This window comes from Vigna umbellata, chromosome 7, assembly GCF_029865625.1.
Source record: "Vigna umbellata cultivar VRB3 chromosome 7, Vumbellata_1.0, whole genome shotgun sequence".
NCBI lineage: Eukaryota > Viridiplantae > Streptophyta > Magnoliopsida > Fabales > Fabaceae > Vigna > Vigna umbellata.
The window spans coordinates 36120316-36143547 of NC_142171.1; the positions used below are offsets into that span (position 1 = coordinate 36120316).

Below are 23232 nucleotides of genomic sequence, written 5' to 3' on the forward strand. Positions count from 1 at the left end.
CTGCTACTTGCACGGCAGGAGAGTTTTCCCTAGGGCTGGGGTTGTCCCCGAACCCGAAAACATATATGAGGAAGAATAAAGTTGCTCCCCTAGCTCTTTCTCACTCTTTCTCACACCCTCCAAGTACCAAACCCCTCTATCCCTAACTAAACAAAACAAACGTTGTTTGACCATGGGGTATCAATGCCACCCGGGGCAGAAGGGTACACAAAGTCCCAAACTAAACAAAACAAACGTTGTTTGTGCCCTGTAACAGCTTCGAATCCAATTGGCTCCAAACTGTAGAAGTAAGGATGGGAGAAAATACCCAAACCCTAACTCAGAATTTTTTAATCACTGCCACTGCCACGTCAACTGCCATGTTAGGAAGGTAAACAACCACATTGCACAGATCACTCTACGCTGTCAGCTGGATCGTTAAATATTTAACGCCGTGACCAAAAAGGATTTAATTGGACACTTTTTTCACAACTTGGGATCACATTGAAATTCTTAAAAAAGGTAGGACGAACTTGAACATTTCCCTTATAAAAAGGGACAAAAAGAGGTATTAAGCCTTTTTATTTTGGTGTGTGTTAGGACATGGAGGGTTTATGAAAGGAGAAAGATAGTAGAGAAATAAAGATGAGTACTTAACTGTTGAGCAGTTAAGAAGGCTGGAAAAGGTCTATAAAAAGGACCTCTTTTGTAGTTACAAGTAGACAGTTTTGTACTCTGAGTTGTAGACCGGTTCAGACCTGATGAAGGAGGTTAAGCTCCTGGTTTTTCCTAGTTGTATTCTTGATTATTTGATGTGAATACAGCCGATTCATTACCAATTCTTGTTGTTAGTGTTATTGAAGTTTGCGAGTGAGGTAGAAAGTTAGGATTCTTACCCAGATTCCTAACAAAGTGGTCCGACCTACCAGATCCAAATTGGAGGGAAAACACGATGGAAGGGAAGTTACATGCTCTGGAGAACCGAATTGACAGAAGAATGAACGTAGTTGAAGGACGAATGGAACATCTTGAAATGGCCATAGACGGATTGAAGGCGGAGTCAGCAGCAAACCGACAAGACTCGATAACGATGTGCAAGGATATCCAAGAACTTATGCGGTTGATGGGTGCGCGCACCAAACATGCCGATGAGAACTTCGACGAAAGCCAGGGTTCAGTCAACGGCAATTGGAGGGACCTGTGCGACGACGCAGAGGTGGAGAGAGATGGGGAGCGATCAGAGAACCTACCCAATTGGAGGCGAAGAGTGGAATTACCCACCTTTGAAGGACCCGACCCTCTGAACTGGATCAACCGGGCCGAAAAATTCTTTGAATTAAAGAAGGTGGCGGAGGCGGAGAAGATAGAATTGGCCCATATTAGCATGGAGGGAAGCGCCGGTTATTGGTTTAAGTTTTGGAAGGATAAAGTGAGCGACCGATCATGGGAGGGGCTTAAGGAGGCAATGTTGATCAGGTTTGAAAGTCGCCATCGAGGCGGGATTTTTGAAAGAATGGAGGCGATGACGCAAATGGGCACCGTGGAGGATTATGTACAGGATTTCGAAGCATTGGCTGGACAGACGAAGGCGTTTTTAGACGACCAATTATTGGGATATTTCCTGGCGGGACTGAGAGAGGAGTTGCGGTGCCAAATACGGCCACACGATCCGTGAAATCTTATGGCAGTAGTGAAAATCGCGCGGGATGTCGAAGAGGCGCTACGCGGGTTAGGTCTGAACAGTTGGACAGCACCCAAGAATACCCAATCTTGGGGTCGAACGACAGGAGGAGGGGCGGTGGTGGTGAAAACCGAACCCATTAGGAGTAACCCAGGAAGAACGACCCCAACCGAGAGCGTCAGATCAGTGAGACGATACAGCGCGGCAGGGAGTAGTTCGGCGAGAGGAGGAAGCCCCGTGGGAAGTGATAGTAGAGGAAGGAACTCGCGAAACTTTCCCTACCTAGAATTTCTAAAACGAAGGGAAGAAGGGAGGTGTTTTAGATGTGGGGGGGGGGCCTTCAGCCCTGGGCACCAATGCCCTGAGAGGAATTTACGGGTAGTGTAATTAGCGGAAGATGAAGAGGAGGAGGTTGAAGTGGAGCCACAACGAATGGAGATATCGGCTTTTTCGGCCAGTGGATTTGCAGATGGAGGGGCCATCTTGCTAGCCAACCAAGGTATTGGATAGAAGGATCCAACAGCAAGGGGAGGACAGGCGGGAGCAGGTTCTAGTTGAATGGCAAGTAGGAGGGGCGGATAGTGCAACTTGGGAAGACAAGATAACAATGCAAGAGCATTTTCCAGAGTTCAACCTTGGGGACAAGGTTGATCTTCAAGGGGGGAGTAATGTTAGGACATGGAGGGTTTATGAAAGGAGTAAGATAGTAAAGAAATAAAGATGAGTACTTAACTGTTGAGCAGTTAAGGGGGTGGGAAAAGGTCTATAAAAAGGATCTCTTTTGTAGTTACAAGTAGACAGTTTTGTACTCTGAGTTGTAGACTGGTTCAGACCTGCTGAAGGAGGTTAAGCTCCTGGTTTTTCCCAGTTGTATTCTTGATTCTTTGATGTGAATACAGCCGATTCATTACCAATTCTTGTTGTGAGTGTTATTGAAGTGTGCGAGTGAGGTAGAAAGTTAGGATTCTTACCCAAATTCCTAACAGTGTGTTTATGAAATTGTTATACTTTACTTTTTCTTTAAATACCATTTTTTATTTTTGCAAATGAAAAAGCTTATCAGATGTCACGTAACTTGTTAAGCACATTTTTCTGAACAAAGTTAAAAACAAATATCATAAGCCCAAGCAACTTACAGTTTAAATAGATTAGCAAAATAACAATTTTCAGAAACATAAGTGTGCATGTTGGAAAATACTATATAAAAAAATATCACTTTCTATTTCAAAATTTTATTAGGAAGCTTTCTATTGAAGACTCTTTTAGTTCCATATAAGTTAATTTTAACAAATGTTAAAACGTAGGTCAGGTACCATTTGAGCAGACAAGGCATAAAAAATTCTATATTAATTAATTCTTTGAAATAAACTAATAGTACAAGGACAGGTGTCACCGCAAGTCTAGAGGAATTTACAAAAATTATGCAGTTGGAAGGAACACTAATGTTAATTTATCAAATCAATTATAAATACATTAGAACGTCAAATCACAACTTCATCTAGTTAGCCGGTACAGAAATGTGTAAATGCTCAGACTTTTGATCATATCATAGCAGCATAAGACAAAGAAAGGACTAACCTACACCCTTCATTTGGAGAAGATCTTGAAATAACTCCAATACAATGTAAAACAAATAGCAACACTTGAGGCATCGTGCTTATGCTACTAGATTAGGGTCTTTTGCCGCATTGTTTTGAAAAAGTGCGTCAAACTGCAAGCTCCTAGCTACTTCAAAGAAATGTGCAACAGCTTCTTCAGGTGTGCCAACAAGAACACCATGCCCTAGATTAAGGATGTGCCGTCTGGGCCCCGCACACCTCACAACCCTGACAAATAATTATCATATGAAGAAGTCAAGATAATTCATTGATACACAACTGACATCAACCTAGTCACCAAGTCTAATTTGAGTTACTTCATTATTGAGACTATAAGATCAATAACATAGCTATGTAAAGAGTGTTTTTCCCCTGCTTCTTTGTTGTTAGTTGCTGCTGTTATCTGTTTAATTATTTTCAAATCCGCCACCGCTAATTAAGCAAATCGCGAGGGTGGTTGAACTCCACATCTTAGACACCAGATCATGAACAGAAAATATGCAACCTAGACATTTGCTTGTAACAAAAAGGACTAAAGTGAATGACTACATGTCTAGTTATATTATATATGAACTTATGGAATTACGTCATGAATACCAAAGCACCAGGAAATTATGTCACCAACCTCTGAATTTCTTCAGTCAGGGCAGCAAGAGGGGAGAATAAGTAGGCAGGGTCCACATTTCCCTGCACACCAATCCCACTACCCAATCTTCTTCTTCCATCTGCCATATCCACTGTCCAGTCTAGCCCTATAACATCAACTCCAGTGTCTTTCATACGCTCCAGAAGGCCACCATTTCCATTTATATAAAGAACAATTGGTACCTCAGGGCATTTTTTCTTGACCAAATTTACAATCTGGACATTCAGAAAGCAGTACATGACAAAAAGCCAAAAACTGGAGAAGGGTAAGATAGTATCTAACCTTGAGTTTGTGTATTGTAAAATGATACTGACAGCAATAGTAATCTTAATAAAATATTAAAAGGAGCACGTAAAGTTGCATCATCTGATTTGGATTCCCCCCTCCCCAGAAAGTAAGAGTCATAATATTGAAATCCATTGAACTTATTCTCATACATGTTACAAAGATTTTCTTTTTAGCCCAGAAAAATTACATTTAAGAGGTTTAAATCTGGTCATATTTCTACCAAGTGAACCAAAAAATACAAATCAAGGAGGCTTAGAGCAGTGTAGCTTTAGTCTACCGCAAAATCTGCTTATTGTTGCAAACCTCAGCAAGCTACATACTGTTTTCCTTTCTCCAACTAAAGAACTAACTTGAAGTCAAAGCTGTTATAAGTTAAAAGCAAAAGTGGAGGCTTAATATAACAAGAATCCCAAATTGAAAAGTTTAAAAAATTAAAATGAAATTTCATCATCCAAGAAAGAAATGAGGATACTTTTCCCACTTACCTCTTTAATATAAGGCTTTGACCAGCGTTCCCACATATCAGGTGGTAGTTGTCCACCCCATGAGTCAAATATTTGTATGCAGTGAGCCCCAGACTCCACTTGGAAAATAACATAATCAGCTATTGCCTGCGTCAAATGAGAAAGCAAAGTCTTCAATACATGTGGAGCAGTGTGGCACATGCTCTTAATGGTTGTATATGTGCGTGTTGTACCCCCTTCCACAATGTATGTTGCAATTGTCCAAGGAGCTCCCACAAAACCCAAAACAGCAGCATGACCACCAACCTGAATAAAATAGAATCAGTAAGGGAGACACATGATCAGTAGGATGGCCATGACGTGATTGATGTGTCAATATAAATTTTACCTCTCGGCGCAGTATGTTAAGTGATTCTCCAACAAATCTAAGCTTGTCAAGGTCAATTGGATGCAAAGTTTTCAATCCCTCTTCAGAACGAATGGGGGAATGTATAACAGGTCCCCTTATGTCTTCTATGTCAAAATCAACTCCAAATGCAGGAAGTGGTGTAAGAATGTCCGAGAAGATAATGACTCCATCAGGCCTGAAAGCTTTCCAAGGCTGCAAAGAAATTTCCACAATGAGGTCAGTTGTTTCTGACCTCTCTCTGAAGGATGGATATTTCTCAGCAAGCTTTCTGTAAACAGCCATGTACCTTCCTGCCTGTCGCATCATCCATGCTGGAGGACGACCAACAGGGTCTCCCCTGGCAGCCTTAACCAATAGTGGATCTAAATAAAATAGAAAAGAAAAATCATCCAAACCAATTTCTGCATGTTTGCATGGACGTGTCTATCATGAAACACAAAAATCAAAGGCTGAACACAAGCTCATGACACTCTCTTCAACAGGATTGTTTGAATAATACAGGTTCCTCCTCCCTTTTCAAGAATTTGCAAATTCGTAAAACTAAGTTACACAGCTTTTAGGAACAGACAAGGTTATAAAAAAACAGTTTGCAAACTCAAATTTGATTGCAATAGGCTTTTGGGGTATCTGCGACTGCAACTGAAGCCACATCAGCTTCATTTATCCCCGATTTTCAACAATATCAAGGATGGACAAAAAAAAAACACTACTGGAACAGGCTATCATAATTTAAAACCTTAGCCACATAACTGTATTCTTCTAAAAAAAAAAAAAAACCATATTCGTTTTCTTTTCCTCTTTATTGCTTCAGTCAAATTCTACAATCCCACAAATAATTCATTTGTTATCGGAAATACCCTTTTCTAGCACCACACAATGAGAGGTGCTGGCATATTGCAGAGTGTCACATATAGACCAAGCAACAACATTTCCCCCTCAAAACAACCGCCCCCAAATACCCCAACTGAAATTGAGCACAATTAAGAAAAAAAGAGATGAACCCAGTTCCTGATTTGAGTTGAAAAGGCAAAGTGAAGGAAGAAACGAAAGGTACCAGAGGAAGAGGAGGCGGCAGAGCAAGTGGGAGAAAACTTGGAGAGTGGGGATTTTGGTTTGAAAGGAGGCGAAACCACGTTGAAGGCATTGGATTGTGAGAAAAAGGAGGAATATTTCCACCCAAGAACACTGCTTCAAACGAGAAATTCACGAGTTAAATTGAATGTGATGAAAAAGGGCGCGTGTGAGAGATATGGGAAAAACCTGTTAATGGAAGTAGCCATTGGTAGAAGGGAAAGACGAGTCCTTTGTTAATTGCTTTGCTGAGTTTGGCTTCCTTATCTTTCAGTTTCTCTTCTTCTTCTCCGGTAGGGACACACACAAGAGTGAGAGCCACGCGTCAACTCACAATTTTGTTCTATATATCACGGATGCATTGTAAGTTTTACATACGTTGAAATAAAAAAGTTATCTTTCGTGTATGACAAATTCATTAGTGTTTTTTAGTTCAACCAAATGAGGTGATAAGAAAATACTCCATTCCCTTTTTTCTAAAGTAAAAATCGTAATTATAATGTTTTGTATTAATTATTTTAGAAAAACATTAATTATAAGAACATTAATGTCTTACAGTTTCTAAAGTTCTAATTTGCTTTCCATAAGAAATAATATGGAAGATTTATTTTGAGTATTATTTAAATTTATATATATATATATATATATATATATATATATATATATATATATATATATAATTAAGATAAGAAATATATAATAATTAATAATGAATTTTTATTTTATAACTTTATTTTGGTGTAAACTTTCTTTATTCATTCAACAGTATATAGTCATATCAATTAATTATTTTTAGGTTAAAATTTTCATTCTTGCATTTGTATAGAAATCTTAATTTGGTTTTTAAAATAATTTGTTTTTAAAATATGTAAAAGATAGGTTTTTTTGTTAATTTTTTACTGCCGTTAAGGGTTTGATGAGCTGCAATATCAATGTATTACGTGTTATTTTGTTTACTAAAACAACTGCCACTTTGCTTTGTTGTGGAGAAACAGTATTTTGTGGATTCAAAGAAAAAAAGAAGAAGAAAGATCGGTTATGAAATAGTGAAGATAATCATAGAATGTGACGGAACGAACACGTTAGCGTAATTTTGTGTTTTTGGAAAGATTGCATAAACACTCTTCACTGTAGATTTATTGTGACTTTTTCTCCCGTTGATTTTAAGAGTGATTATGGTGGTTGTACCTTGTTTCAAAGCTCACCACGGGGAGAGCTGTCAATCTATCTTTGAGTCCTAAGGCTAGTCTTGTACTTTCACAGAGCTAAACTCCATCTTTTTGACCCACACTGTAGGGTGTGTTTTCAAAGCCTCTTGTCTCAAAATCCCCCATTAAATGGGTTGGCATTGAATTAGGGCCTTGACCCCCAAAACTTATGCTCACAACCTTCTTCAACTACCACTAGTGGAGCTCGTCAGCAGCTGGAGCTTGATAGCAACACACGCGGTGGAGCTCGACAGCAACATTCGACCCCAGTACACGGTGGTATAAGCGTTGCAACGTCGATCGAGGAGAATTTTTAAGGTTAGGATTTCTTTGGAAAATCGTCGACGAGGTTAGGATGTGTGGGTGGGATGCGTTTTAGTTAATCGTTTGCCTTTTGTGGGGTTTAAGAATATCTTTGGAAAATCCTTATAATTAGTGATTTTAGCAATGAATAGACCACCTCTGGTAAAGTTGAGGTTTCATTGAATAGGAGTACGATAAAATTTATATGTTGAAATGGTCCATAGCATTATTATAGGAAATGGAAAAGATAAGAAGTGTAACAGATTAGTTGGTTCTGTTATTCTTTTCTGTTATATGGTTTACTATAATTCCAATAAATAGGTTTTTTGCAAAGGGGAAGTTTTTGAATTGAATTTACTAGTCATGTTCAAAAAGAAGAAAGCACCTATAGAGGTATACTTGAATATCTTGGAGCTAAGGTGATTATTTTAGCAATAAAAAAGTATATTCATGATTTCTTTTCCTTGTTTGGGCTTTAGTATTTTTGGAATTGGAACTATTATCAATATTCCAAGAAAAAAGAACCTGACATATTTTAAGCACATATTTTAAGCTCTCGTTAATGAAATATTAAATTATCTTGTCTTTTAGGCACAAGTGCATACTTTTTCCTTCAATTTTATTATGTATCCTTCTGGGATGATAAAAAACACTACTAATTGTTGCATTGACTAAAACCAATTCAAGTTTAAAGTTTGTAGACCATGATTTATCTTTTTTGCTGTAGAAGTGCTTTATAATTTTGGTGATAAGAAGATTGTGGTTGGTTGTAGGAAAATAATATATTAAGATGTAGAGTTAAGAGATGGTGTGTGTCTCTTCGTGAGTTTTTTCCCATTTGGAACCATGATCTTCTGAGATGTAGATACCTAGATAAGAACATATGCATGCTTAAATGTATAGTTTCTTAAGGTGAATGTGTGATCTTATTCTGAGTCAACCAGAGAGTAGACTAGAGTTTGGAGGGACTTATATCTCAGAAAAAAAAAAGTGGGGAGGGGAAGAATTACTTTGACTTTGTGATGCATGTTGTTAGCTTTTTGTTGAGAGAAAAAGGAAATACATGAGGAATATAGGAGGTTTGAATGAGAGGAGAGGGTGAGAGAAGAGTTTCCAACTTGTACTTAGTGACTCCTTTTATGAGATCCGTGAGATATGTTTTCAATGCATAGTTGAGTTTATAATTCTTGTTCTATAAGGTACGTTTTCAATGCATAGTTGAGTTTTCATCTTTCGCTTGGATTTCACTCATTCATCTACAACTTTCTCAGCTGCATATCTGCATTACCTACTTCTTTGCTTCACTTGGAAACATACCAGAAAGCTCCACTATTTTGCTTAATTTCCTATTGCCCCACCAAACTTGAATTCTAATGGATTGGTGGTTCGGTTTTGGAATCCATAATAGTTAGCAAGACACCATAAACATACACTTTTTCATGCCTCTCAGAGTTCCTTCTTATTTCAATGACCATTTATCTTTGTATGGGAAAAAAGGGAGGGGATGAAGCTTATGTGAATATTTAAATTAAGTTGATAGGTAGTAGTATAATGGGGAATACCTTTCTCATCACGAACTCATCACATAAATATAAAATAAAGTCACCTTCCAATAAGCCGTCTTAGTGGACCATTTGAAATCCTGCAAAATTCTGCTAGAGGTTTATGAATTAACAGAAACCGTTTCTAATAAGTCAATTTTTCCTTAGCAATCTTTTTAATTGGTTTATGAATGCAACTTTCTGCCCCTTTAATTCTTATTCAATATTTAGTAGAAATACCTATCATGTTATTATTGCCTGAGAATGGTTTCTTCATAATGGCAAGTTTGGTAGTGAGGATATACATACTAATTACAATGTTTGTTCTTAGTTGTCTTTCCTTGAGGTTTGGTAGTTTCGATTTTCGATTTTAAAGCATTGATGGTTAAACCTGAAATAGTTCCCGTTGTTTAAATTAATTAATTGGATTTAGGTTTTCATGTTGAAGCTGGATGAGTATTTGTTCTAATTTCCACTATGATTCACTCCTAACATGATTCTTTGTGTTGAAAATGAATGAATTGAAGTATCCATAATGGTCTACCATCTATAATGGTCTACCATCTATAATGGTCTACTATACTTCCCGGCAGTTTTGGCGTTTTGTTGCGTCATTTATCAATGAAAGTTGTTTTTGAAAAATTAAAATGGGTTAGAGGAATGTGCAAGGACTGATTGTGTAAGCACTGCTCATCATTTTAACTTGATTGGCCGAGAATCGAATAAAAGCGCTGCCCCTTAGTCTTGATTAGAAATTATGGAGGTGAGGAAAACTAAATAATGTATTACATATTAATATGAGAATAATTCTTGTAGATGCTGGTGGTAAAACATGTTCACATGATTCTGATATTATGTGTATTGCTTTACTTTTTTTTAGTAGCTTCTCCTCAGTGAGTTTAAGATTCTTGTATGGGTTTCTATTGATTGTTTAGAATACTTTTACTATGTAGTGAAGAGGTAGTTGTTGCATCCAGACACCTGTTTCTATGCCTGGTGAGCCCATAGACATCATGACTTGTGCTGAGAAAATCTCTTACTTACAATGGTCTTACAAGAGGTCTTCAAGAAAGTGTTAACATCATTGAGAAGTCTGTTGCACAACTCTCCCTCTTAATTATGTTATCCCTAGGTAATAGTTTTAGATCTATTTGGAGTCATTGCTAGAGGAGTTGTTGTATGTGTTGCACTGTCTCTTGCCAAATCTATCAAAGTTGCATATATGTTTCTTCCATTTGATATCACGGAGGATATTGACAATTTGAATGTGGATCATTTTTCTCAATGATTGGACTCAAAGTAGAAATTGGAATATTTTATTTTATTTGGTGCACTATGAACAATGTGTTTTATTTTATATTTATGATATGGATTCCCGATTTATTACAACGGTATGTTCTTGGACTTTTACTTAATTATTTCCAAATTTTTGATTTATTATTATATTTTTCTCATTCTAAAAAGGAAGGTTTATGGGCTGGCTCTAACCCATAGAACTATGTGAATATTTGATCTTATGGATTTTTTTAATAAGAGCTTTTTTAGTTTTGTGGGGTTTTTTTGGTCCTACCCATATGGACTAGGATTAAAATCTATAAAATGAACTAATATGACAAGTCTAACCATGGGGCACAATAGTGTTATAAAGGTGCTGAAGGAAGAGATGAATTTCCTTATTATATCAATGAGTGATACATTTAACCTTTTAAGGGAAATAGAATCTTTATTGGAGCTATCCAAATAAATAAGTGAAAATCTGCCTGACATGGAGGACAATTCATAAACACTCCTTCTTTGCCTCATTTATGCCTGTGTTTGGTTGTTCTGATTAAGCAAATGCTAAACAACACTTTTTAAGGAATCTGAAAAATGAAAATTTTCTAATGAAAGATTTAAAACATAAAAATTTAAAGGGTTTTTCTTAAAATTAACATACTTTTAAGTAAGAAAAAGATTGAATAGCCATTAAGTCTTTTATCTACCACCTAATTTCTTTCAAGTAGTGTAGGGTATAATAATGGTTTCCAATCAAATAATGACATGTTGTAATGAGCGTCATCAGTGTCGAGGAGACCGGTAATGGGTGCGTCATCGAAATCCGAGAAGGGAGGGGTCGGCAGGGGAAGGTGGTCGGAGGTGACCTTGCTGGCGTGTTCGCTCCGTCCTATGATTATCTTCACCGTTTCATCAACAATTTCCCTTCATCCTTTTCCTCTGAATTCACAAAACACTTTTTCTTCCTAACAAAGAACAATAACACTTGTTTTATATATAAAAAAAATTATAAAATGTTTAATGTAAGGACTCAGAAAATAGACTGTTAAGAGTAGATAGATGTATTAAAATTATAAAACTAACCACTTAGTGTTAAAATAAGCTAACAATATAAATAGAAGTTTTAAAACACTCAGTTCATTATATTAGTACGTTATATCTCTAAAAACAATATCTTCTACCTTTTCTCCTCCTTCTCTCTAAAATTACTCACTATTGGTTCATCTGATCGGTGATCAGAACCTCCCTAGGCGATCCTGAGATCAAGGGCTTCCTTTTCCATCGATCAATTTCGTGTTTAGAGTCGGTAAGTTTGTCTCTCTTTGATTCTTGAAATTTTTGCAATTTCTGGTACATGCAAGCACTGTTCGTTTTTGCATGTGTTCATCGGTTCTTCATTTGGGTTTTGATTCTGTTTCTGGTTTGGTGGTTGGTTTCCTTTCACCAACCCAAAATCTGTAGGTTGTCCTAGGATCACTTGCAGTTTAGCAAAATTGTGGAGAGGTTTAGTCAAGTTGCTTTGAGGTAAGGGAAGCTGTAACATCCCAGATTATATAGAAGCATATAACATAGTAGGTCCACATTTAAATAAAAGAGAACAATTAGAGTAGACTGTAAATAAAGTTTGTTAAGCTTACAGTCATCCGATAAGGAGTCAAAATTTAAAACTTAAGCATACTAGAGTATTTTCAAAGATAAGGAATAACTGATAGAATCCTAAGGAGACTAAGCAGCAACATCATCTTCCTCCAAACCCTACTCCAGAGGCACCTCATCCATCTCGGCTCACATCCAAGTGGATGATCATTGCACAAAAAAGCATACCCAAGCAAACACAATCACACAAGCAAGTGTGATCTAGATATAAAAATCATGTTATAGCAGTCACAAGCAATATGCAATCAAAGACAGATACAGTACACTACACCCACATGACTTGTTGCACTTAAACTTGACTCGTTCGGACTTAGAATGATTGCCGAGCTATGGCGGGTCGTGCACTCCTGGTGGCCTCTACTGCTTTGCAAAGCCATTGTCAATGGGTTTCATCCTACCACACTCACGAGGTTAGTCCGTTATCATTCACCTTGGGCCATACTGGAAGCACCCAAGACTAGGACCTCCTGTTACTACTCACAACATGGTTCAATCCTCTCTACTTGAGAATGATCAACCATTGTAGTTTCAGGATAACCCCCAAGACTGAACTACCATGCAATTCATTCTAAACACTGAGGGTACCACCATGTATCCCCCTTGAGGATCATGGAATTACGTCCAATACTGATACTTTTCACTTTAACACTGATAACAGTTGAAAAACTGTTATTTTCATGCTTAAAAGTGATACTAAAAGCAACCTTTAGACTTAGAAACTAGCTTGAAATCATGCATTTTGTTTATATTTTCAGAAATAAGAGAGCTGGACAGGTTTATGCTTGATTTGAGTGTTTTTGTGCAGGTTTTGAGGTGAATTTGGTGAAAGAAGTGAAGAATGAGAGAGAGGACATTAGAAAAGACAAGAAAGAGTGCAAAAAGGAGAAGTCGAAGGCACCGCTCAGCGGCAAACTACCGCTGAGCGGCACTCAAGAGGTGGCGTTGGAACCGCTGAGGGGCAAATGGCCGCTGAGGGGAAGAAAGAAGACGCGTAACCACCGCTGAGCGGTAAATGGCGCTGAGCGGCACTTTTTGGGCTTGGACTTTTATAATCTTTTGTAACTCTAGATTAGTATTTAAGGGCTTGCACGTCCTTTAGTTAGTATCTTTGGCAGAAACGAGGCAAACACTCTCTCTTTCACCCCTTTGAAGGAGGATCTTGGATGCTCAGGCTACCTCTTCACCTTTATTGGGTTTATTCTTTCATACTTTCATTGTTATTCATCTAGGTTCACCATGAATATGGTGAACTAAACCTTGTATGTTTGTTGGGGAATCAATGTAATCTCTTGAAGCTCTCATATATGGATTTGTTGAATACATCTTTGAATTAAGACATATGCTTTCTTTTCATCATTAGTTAGGGTTTTTCCTCTTTGCTCAATGCTTGCATTGTTTAACTCATTCTAATGCATGATTATTGGTTTTGTTGATACGGACACGTACGGGGAAATCTAGATCCGGGGAATTTCTCCCAATATTTTACTGACAACATTATATTGGTTGCCTTAAGCTCCTGCACACATGAACTAATCATTAGGAATGCTAGGAATTGTATGAACTATTTGATTAGGGAGAAGCCATCTAGAATGGTACATTAGAGAGTGGCATTAACAATGATGATTTGAAAGAGGAATTCCTAAAATATATGAGAGTGGATGAGATGAAATTGACCCCCAACAACATATTCATTCATTTAATCCATTGAAAGTGTTTATCTTATGTCTTTGCCATTGATCAATTCATGCATACATGTTTATTTTCGTCTTGCATATTAAAATTTCAATTATTGTTTTCTTAAGTCTTAGCTAATCAAGAAATCACATAACTAAACTAGGCCGTGAGTCCTTTGGGAAGAACGATACTTGGTCTTACCAAGTTTTATTACTTGAACGATTCGGTCATACTTGCCGATTGTGAAACAAGTTTGTGACATCATATTTTGGTGCTTACAAATTTGTCCATCAAGTTTTTGGCGCCGTTGCCGGGGACTCGTGGTTTAACTGGTTAATTTATGTGATTATTGATTACCTTTGACTTTGATTTTGAATTTCTGTTTTTATTTTTTCTGTTTTTATTAGATTTTATTTTTTTAGATTTGATTTTTATCTTTTAGGTTAGATTTGATTTTTATCTTTTTAGATTAGATTTTATTTTATTTTCGAATTTTTATTTTATTTTTCTGTTTTCTGTTTTTCTGTTTTTCTGTTTTTTATTTTTAGGTTAGATTTTATTAGATTTTATTTTTATCTTTTAGGTTAGGTTAGATTTTATTTTATTAGATTTTATTCTATCTTTTAGGTTAGGTTAGATTTTATTTTATTTTATCTTTTAGATTAGATTTTATTTTTTTTTAGATTAGGTTTTATTATATTTTATTTGATTCTATCTTCATTCTATCTTCTAAATCTTTTATCTTCTTATATCTTTTCAATCTTTATTTTCTTCTATATCTTTTTGTGCTAACAATTGTTTTAGGGTTTTGTGCCTAATGTCTGCAGAATGCAATTTGGTCAAGAGTTTAACTATAGGGGCACTCAATTCTACCAAAGTAATCTCAACCAATGGTGGGAACCTCACTCAAGCATGGATCGAAGCCAATTTTGGCAAGCTGCTGGACAATTTGAGAACCAACCACAACAACAATGGCAGCAACAACCCTTTCTATCAGGAAGTTTGGATAGGTTGGAGGACACCCTTCAACGATTTTTGAAAAATTCCGACTCTACTCAGAAAAGCATTGAAGAATCATGTAAAAGAATGGAGATGCAACTTCGTCACATTAGTCAGATATTAAATGATGATGTTAATACTGATGTTAACCTTAAGGAGGAAGGGCAAGTCAGTATCACTGAAAGTGACAAGATTCTTGATGAGGAAAAATTAGAGGGAGATGAGGAAAGGGTAGAGAGAAAAGAGAAAGAAGAGTTGAGTGAGAAAGATAAAGATGAAGAAAAAGAAAAAGAATTGGTTGAGAGAAAAGAGAGAAAGAAAATTTGTGTGAAGATAAAGAAGTTGAGGAGAAAAAGAGAAAGGAAGAAAAAAATAAAAGAAGAGAAAAAGAGAAAATTTAGGGAGAGAAAAAGGAAGAAAAAGAAGATGAGAGGAAAGAAGAAGAAATCACATGAAAAATCACATCCTCATCTAAAGAAGAATCATAGGAAGGAAAAGAAATTTAAGTGCTTTATGGAAATCTTCAAGAAATTGGAGATTAAAGTTCCTATGATTGAGACATTGCAACAGGTTCCTGGTTTGATCAAATTTCTGAAGAAGTTCAGTAGAAAGAAGAAAAAGAAGAAGGAACATGAGCTTTACTGGGTCAAGCTAATGACGTTAAAAGAGCGCTTGCTGGGAGGCAACCCAGTGGATTTAAAAACTTTTGATTTGGTTTTGTAATTTTTAATTTGTGAACATTATTTTTGTATTTATTTTGTTGGATATAGCATCTACTGAAGGATGCTAGGTGGTTAAGCATCTACTGAAGGATGCTAGGTTTGTAACACCTACTGATGGGTGTTGGTGAGAAGATTTTGCACCTACTGATGGGTGCTGGTAAGTTTGAAACACCTACTGATGGGTGTTGGTGGATTTTGGGTCAGGCTCGTGACGTTAAACAAGCGCTACCTGGGAGGCAACCCAGTTGATTGATTGTTTTCTGTTTGTTTATTTTTAGGATTTGCATAAGCATTTTTAACATTGAATTGCAGGGAACCTATGAGGGGTATGCTAGGAAGGCACGTAGGTCAAGAAAAGAAGGAGAAGGGCACATCACGAAAGTGCCGCTGAGCGGCAATTACCGCTGAGCGGTACTATCGCAGATGGGCTTAAGTTCCCCTTAGCGGAACCCGAGCCCATTGGGGTGTTTTTAAACCCTAAGCTGCGCGTTTTTACAGTCTTTCAAGTCCTTCTCTGCACAAACACTCCCACATACTCTTCTCTTAGGTTTTCTACATCTTTTCACTCTTCCCTCTTTAGAAAATCTCTCTTTCACTCACTTTTTCACTAGTGTGCCATCAAAGTTTGGGGTTGGAAGAGAGTATTCTAGTTTGGAAGCATTCTCATATCATTTAGCATCTCCACCCAAGTAAGTAAAATGCATTTTGTTCATTCTAGGGTTCTTGAATTTGAATGTGATTGTCAAAGCATGAATATTTAGGGGTTTTAGTTTCTATGCATGATTTGATGATATATTTGATGTTTGAACCGATTAAACTGCTTGATTATAAACTGGAAAACTAAAAATTGCATTAGGGTGGAGTTAGGACAGTTTTAAAAAGAGATTTGCAAAAATCTGCAGATCACCGCTGAGCGGCATTTACCGCTGAGCGGCACTTTGCCAGATTTGGTTTTTTCTGATTTTTGCATGTTGGAATGTGGCGCTGGTGGCGCTGAGGGGAAATTCTGGCCCTCAGCGGTGGTTTAGCTTCGACAGGAGTTATGTTCTATGTTTTACTAATGATTAACATCATGTTCTGTGGTTTTGCTTGTGTTTTGAATGTAGGAATGGCATCCTCATCAGGAAAAAGAATGAAAACCATGGCAACCAAGAGAAAGGAAAAGGAACCAGAGCAACCCCACTCTAGCAGGTTCCTCTCTAGGAAACATGAGAAGCACTTTAGGGTGGTTCAGGACAGGAGACTTCTAATGGAGAGAAAGGTTGGAATGATACCTAACTTTGCTCCTCAATTTGGAGAGCAAGTGTTAGGGAATGATTGGGGAAAGCTAGCCACTTATCCAGCACCTGCCAACATAGCTGTGGTGAAGGAATTTTACACCAATGCAAAGAAGATTGGTGATTATCCAGCTGAGAATTATTTGGGCTATGTTAGAGGCCATGCTATCAGGTATGATCCTGACTCCATCAATAACTTTCTGGATACTGTGTGGGCTGGTGAGCAATGCCAGTTTGCTCTTAGCATGGAGGAAGGTGCTGACTTTGAGGATGTTGAGAGAGTATTGTGCATACCTGGAGGACACTTCCAAAGGAATAGATCTGGCTCAGTGGTTAATATTAGGAGGACAGATTTGACTCCTCTTGCAAAGTATTGGATGGCATTTTCTCATGCCAACATTCAGCCATGTTCACATATTACTCTCAGCAGGGCACTCTTCATCTACTATGCTATCAGAAACTTGAATGTTAATATTGGGCAGGTGATAGCTGATGAGATTAGTGTGTGTGCTAACACCTCAAACAACAAAGCACCACTGGGACATCCTTCTTTGATCACTCACCTTTGCAAGCTAGCTGGGGTGGACACTTCTGTTCCACCATTTGAGAGGCCAAGAAAAGCTATAGATGAGGCCTATTACAGACAGTACTGTGGAGGTGAGGAGGCAGCCCAGCCAGTGCCACCACGCCAGGCTCGTAGAGAGAGAAGGTCAGCACAGAGCAGGACTTCTGCTGATACTCATGAGGCAGAACCATTCCAGATGAGGGACATGTATATGTCTCTTATAGGTGCTCAGTTGCAGTCCATCCACAGAGGGCAGGTGGCCACGGCTGAGATGATAGTGGGGATGTATGATACCCCTCCAGCACACAGGTGGACTATGGATGAATTCCATAATGTGGTAGCTTGGCCAGAAGAACCATGGCATGGAGGAGCTGAAGCAGCTGAAGCTTCAGCCCGAGACATGGATGAAGATGAAGCTGAGGAGGAGGATGCATTTGATGAAGATGATGATGAAGAGGAAGAGGAAGATACAGAGAGCTCGGACTGATGAGGAGCTGAGATAGCATTTACTGATGAATGCTATCATATGATTATGCTTTTGTGGTTTAAGTTTTCTGAACTTATTTGTTTTTGTTTTTAGATTAGGGTTTGATGTACTCTATTGAACACCTGGTTTGTTATGATGGTTTGCTATTAACTGTGATTGTGTGATAAGTAATGCTTGATGATGCTTATTGATTGATTGATGTTGAGATGATGTGCACATTAAAATGCTTATATAGGTGATTCACAAGCTTTGTGAACAAATGCATAATATCATGATTGTGATTGTGAAATTAAGCAGGATGTGCATGTCAAATGTGAATGAGCTTATATGTGAGGTTTTGAGCTCCAGAGTTATTATTGTTGAATGCTATTACTTTGAAAGCATGAATGATTTTGCCCAGGTTTTCTATGATTGAATCAATTGCTTGTTTTGCATCATATGATCAAGGCCGTGTTGTTGAAACCCATTTTATTGGCCAAATTCATAAAGTTAGCCTACTAAAAGAGAACACGTTGTGTTCTATCCTTTGAACCCTTAGCCTTAAATATACACTGAACACCCTTGATTGAAAATCTTTACCTTGAGTTAAGTAGAAGATCTTGTGTGGTATGGTTAAATGTTCAAGTTTGGGGTTATTGGGGAAACATGAAAAAGGAAAAAGCATTGAGCTAAGAGCTAAAAAGTAAGAATATGCAAAGAAAAGAAAAGAAAAAGAAGCAAAGCTCAATGCAAATGCAAAAGCAAAGGCAAAAGAAAGTTGGGAATGAATAAGAAGATTGTGTTGTTATGACTCTCTTAACTCAAGGATTTTGTGATCCAGAAAAACCAATTTTCTTGTTAGCCCAGCCACATTATAAGCCATTGAAAAGTCCTTGTGATGATGCATGCTTGTGAATGTATTTGATTGTGGTTAAATAAAAGGCAAAGTTGATTCATGTGACATTGTGATAGTGGAGTGAATGAGTGAAACACTTTACCTCTTATACACTTGTGTGATGAGTGAAACACTTTACCTAGTGAGGAAAGATTCCATAAGCACATGAACATCCATGCTTAATTGATTGATCATTCATGAAAAATAGCATTTGTTGGAACTTAAATGACTTTGTGAACACTAAAGCATGTGCACATCTTGAATTAACTCTTGGTCATAAGTTTGAGTAAAGTTATTACTTATCTTGAAAAGAGGATTTTGAATGAGTGAACCATCATATGAATTGGTTGGAGATGGAGTTACATTTTGTTTGCTTGAGGACAAGCAAAGTTCTAAGTTTGGGGTTGTGATAACAGTTGAAAAACTGTTATTTTCATGCTTAAAAGTGATACTAAAAGCAACCTTTAGACTTAGAAACTAGCTTGAAATCATGCATTTTGTTTATATTTTCAGAAATAAGAGAGCTGGACAGGTTTATGCTTGATTTGAGTGTTTTTGTGCAGGTTTTGAGGTGAATTTGGTGAAAGAAGTGAAGAATGAGAGAGAGGACATTAGAAAAGACAAGAAAGAGTGCAAAAAGGAGAAGTCGAAGGCACCGCTCAGCGGCAAACTACCGCTGAGCGGCACTCAAGAGGTGGCGTTGGAACCGCTGAGGGGCAAATGGCCGCTGAGGGGAAGAAAGAAGACGCGTAACCACCGCTGAGCGGTAAATGGCGCTGAGCGGCACTTTTTGGGCTTGGACTTTTATAATCTTTTGTAACTCTAGATTAGTATTTAAGGGCTTGCACGTCCTTTAGTTAGTATCTTTGGCAGAAACGAGGCAAACACTCTCTCTTTCACCCCTTTGAAGGAGGATCTTGGATGCTCAGGCTACCTCTTCACCTTTATTGGGTTTATTCTTTCATACTTTCATTGTTATTCATCTAGGTTCACCATGAATATGGTGAACTAAACCTTGTATGTTTGTTGGGGAATCAATGTAATCTCTTGAAGCTCTCATATATGGATTTGTTGAATACATCTTTGAATTAAGACATATGCTTTCTTTTCATCATTAGTTAGGGTTTTTCCTCTTTGCTCAATGCTTGCATTGTTTAACTCATTCTAATGCATGATTATTGGTTTTGTTGATACGGACACGTACGGGGAAATCTAGATCCGGGGAATTTCTCCCAATATTTTACTGACAACATTATATTGGTTGCCTTAAGCTCCTGCACACATGAACTAATCATTAGGAATGCTAGGAATTGTATGAACTATTTGATTAGGGAGAAGCCATCTAGAATGGTACATTAGAGAGTGGCATTAACAATGATGATTTGAAAGAGGAATTCCTAAAATATATGAGAGTGGATGAGATGAAATTGACCCCCAACAACATATTCATTCATTTAATCCATTGAAAGTGTTTATCTTATGTCTTTGCCATTGATCAATTCATGCATACATGTTTATTTTCGTCTTGCATATTAAAATTTCAATTATTGTTTTCTTAAGTCTTAGCTAATCAAGAAATCACATAACTAAACTAGGCCGTGAGTCCTTTGGGAAGAACGATACTTGGTCTTACCAAGTTTTATTACTTGAACGATTCGGTCATACTTGCCGATTGTGAAACAAGTTTGTGACATCATATTTTGGTGCTTACAAATTTGTCCATCAAACACCAACATGATAATGCATACATAAGCCCTTAAAACAACTGGAACAATTAAGTAAAATAGCATACTGGAATAAATAGGAATATAGGCCGAACGGAAAACATCAACACATAATGAGCAAGACCGAACACCCTGTGAATGGTGGAGACCGAACGATATCTCTCTTCCCAAAGACAGGATCGAACGCTATTTAAGACCATCCACTAAGACCGAACGCTACCAAGACCACCCACTAAGACCGAACGCTACTTAAGACCACCCACTAAGACCGAACGCTACTTAAGACCACCCACTAAGACCGAACGCTACTACGACCGAATGCTACTTGAGAGACCGAACTACTACCCAAGACCGAGCACTATCAAGATTGAATGCTACCATAGACACCGAACGCTACCTGAGACCGAGCACTATCAAGATCGAACGCTACCTAAGACCGAGCACTAAGACCGAATGCTACTTAAGACCGAGCACTAAGATCGAACACTACTTAAGACCGAGCACTAAGACCAAACGCTACTTAAGACCGAACGCTAAGACCGAACACTCAATAGCGCATGGCCGAATGGTTATCAGTTCACTTTTGGCGAAACTGCATAATTCTACAAAATTTCTGCAGAATTATGAACAACGCCTAACATAACCATTCCTAACCATTTTTACTAACTTTGAACACCCTTAATTCTTGTTTTATACTTAATTAAACTCATCTAAATGATTCTAAACATTCCTACTACCATTCTAAAGTGATTAAGACTCAATTTCAACTCTAAAACACCAATTTTCCCAACTTAGGGATCCAAAACCCAATCCTACTGCTTTGCACCTATTTTGATCAATTTAGTGACTCAAACAAGTCACAATACACTAGCTAAGACTGCCCCAACAGCCCAGTTGCGCTTTAGACCTCAAATGTCCAAAATCACTACATCACTTCCTCTCAAAGTGACCTAAAACCACAAAACTCCAAATTTCTATCCAACCAAAAATATACCAGATTTCACACTTAAATCACTTCCAATTGGTTAATTATAGCAATTCAAACACATCCAAATCAATTCCAAACAGCTCAACACAGTTTCATGGATTTCACATATCCACACATACATTACAACATACCCAAAACGCAAAAATATAACTCTAAACAGTGCACCAATTCAGAATCCAATATACATACACTTCATGCAAGCAATTCAAAGAAGTATTCTAGCTCCCCTTACCTTGGAGTTGAGCAGTACAGTCCACTAGAATGCTCTAATAGTGCCTCACACAGCAAGGACCCGACCAAACCCCGTTGAAGAAGGAAAATCTAATCGGATGGTTACGAAGCTCACTGCGCCGCGGTCACTTGAGCACCACCTAATCCAACATGCAATGGCTGAATGTGAGGGAATGGTAGAGAGAAGGCATAGCAAGGTTAGGGAAAATAAGAGTTCTAGAGAGAGAAGGGAAAGTTGGCTAATGAACTCAGATTTTGAAAGGTCCCTTCTAAGGTCATGATGTCCTTAGTTTTACGGGCCTGACTGCCTCAACATAAGGCCCAACTGCTCTTGGCCCATTTTTCAGGTCCTTACAGAAGCTAGTTAATTTAATTGTTTGGTTGATGATGTATGAAAATGTTGTTGATGATTCTGCATGTGTGTGAAATTGAATGATTTGATGTTCGGTGATGCTTGTGTGGACTAGTAGATGCTATGTTCATGAGGGTTGGGTTTCTGCATAATTTTGGTTCAATAGCCGAGTGAATTGTGAGGAAGTGTGATGGTGAAATTGGGGAATTTGTGTTCGGTGTGAGTTTGGTCTGTATAGAGAATCTGGGTAAGTTATTTACGACTTGTTGAGATCCTTAAGTCACTCAAAACTGTACTAAAACAGAGAAATCTGGTTTTCGGTCCTTGAGTTCATGATTTTGCAGAATTGAATCTCAAATCTGAGATGAAACTCTCTAAATGATGTTAGAAAGGTTTAGGTACTCTTAGTTAAATGTAAAGATGTGTATGATATATGTTTAGAGGATTAGAAGTTAGGAAAAATGTTTAGTTTTGGTAAAATCTAGCTTGTTCATAATTCTGCAGAAGTTCTGCCACTACAAAAAAGATGGGCATTACCGAAGGCCAGAAGCCCTCGGAAACAGCCCAAAACCGTCGGTAAAAGGTAATTACCGAAGGCTTATCGACGGCCAAAGAGCCCTCGGTAAATCCCTTGTCGCTAACATTTACCGAGGGCTTTCGCCCTTCGGTAATTACCGAGGGCCAAAAGCCTTCGGTAATTACCGAGGGCCAAAAGCCTTCGGTAATTTCTGAAGGGCGAAAAAAAAAACAGGGCGCTGGGCTGCTGCAGAATGTGATGCTAGAGTGTTAAACATATGATTGTAAATTAAGAGATATTATACAATAAAATTAAGAGATATAAACCTCAATCTGGATTATGTATTTTACTACTGCAACTTGAAGAGAACTAAAACCAACATCAACATAGGTATATTACCTTCTTACATCATGAATTGGTGTAATGAAATTGACTGTACTTAAATGTTAAAAGGTTGGGTTGTTGTTATACCTTGTTTACATTCACGTGTTGCCCTCACTATGTCTACAGGAATGTTTGAACCAGAAGCAAAAACACCAATCATAACAAATAATTAAAATTCAACCTCAATAGTCAAGAATGATCAAGTTCAATAATGCAGAGCTAGAATGGTAGGAAATTCATTATGGATGACATGAATAAAAAAAACTCACAGATTGTATATTTTTGAACTAAAGTTAGCACTTACAGCTGCCATAACCTC

At 37.7% G+C, this 23232-nt stretch overlaps 1 protein-coding gene and 1 long non-coding RNA gene across 4 annotated transcripts; one reads left to right on the forward strand and one right to left on the reverse strand.

Annotated features, from left to right (window-relative positions):
- Nucleotides 1-3087: 3087 nt before the first annotated feature.
- On the reverse strand, nucleotides 3088-6485 carry HEME1 (Uroporphyrinogen decarboxylase). 3 transcript variants are annotated; one of them, XM_047326956.2, is made up of 6 exons: nucleotides 6326-6485; nucleotides 6120-6250; nucleotides 5045-5427; nucleotides 4678-4962; nucleotides 3884-4119; nucleotides 3088-3486 (listed from the first exon to the last, which is right to left on the reverse strand). In XM_047326956.2, exons 1-6 carry the CDS (start codon nucleotides 6343-6345, stop codon nucleotides 3318-3320), a joined length of 1224 nt encoding a protein of 407 aa, XP_047182912.1. In that variant the 5' UTR covers nucleotides 6346-6485; the 3' UTR covers nucleotides 3088-3317. The 3 variants fall into 3 exon arrangements, with proteins under 3 accessions (XP_047182912.1, XP_047182911.1, XP_087950411.1); XM_047326955.2 differs by having other exon boundaries at nucleotides 6120-6253; nucleotides 6326-6446; XM_088094285.1 differs by lacking the exon at nucleotides 6120-6250 and having other exon boundaries at nucleotides 6326-6431.
- A 613-nt stretch (nucleotides 6486-7098) lies between these two features.
- On the forward strand, nucleotides 7099-10524 carry LOC148195859 (uncharacterized). The gene is made up of 2 exons (XR_015780767.1): nucleotides 7099-7662; nucleotides 10142-10524. It is a non-coding gene; the product is annotated as an uncharacterized LOC148195859 (long non-coding RNA).
- Nucleotides 10525-23232: the final 12708 nt, after the last annotated feature.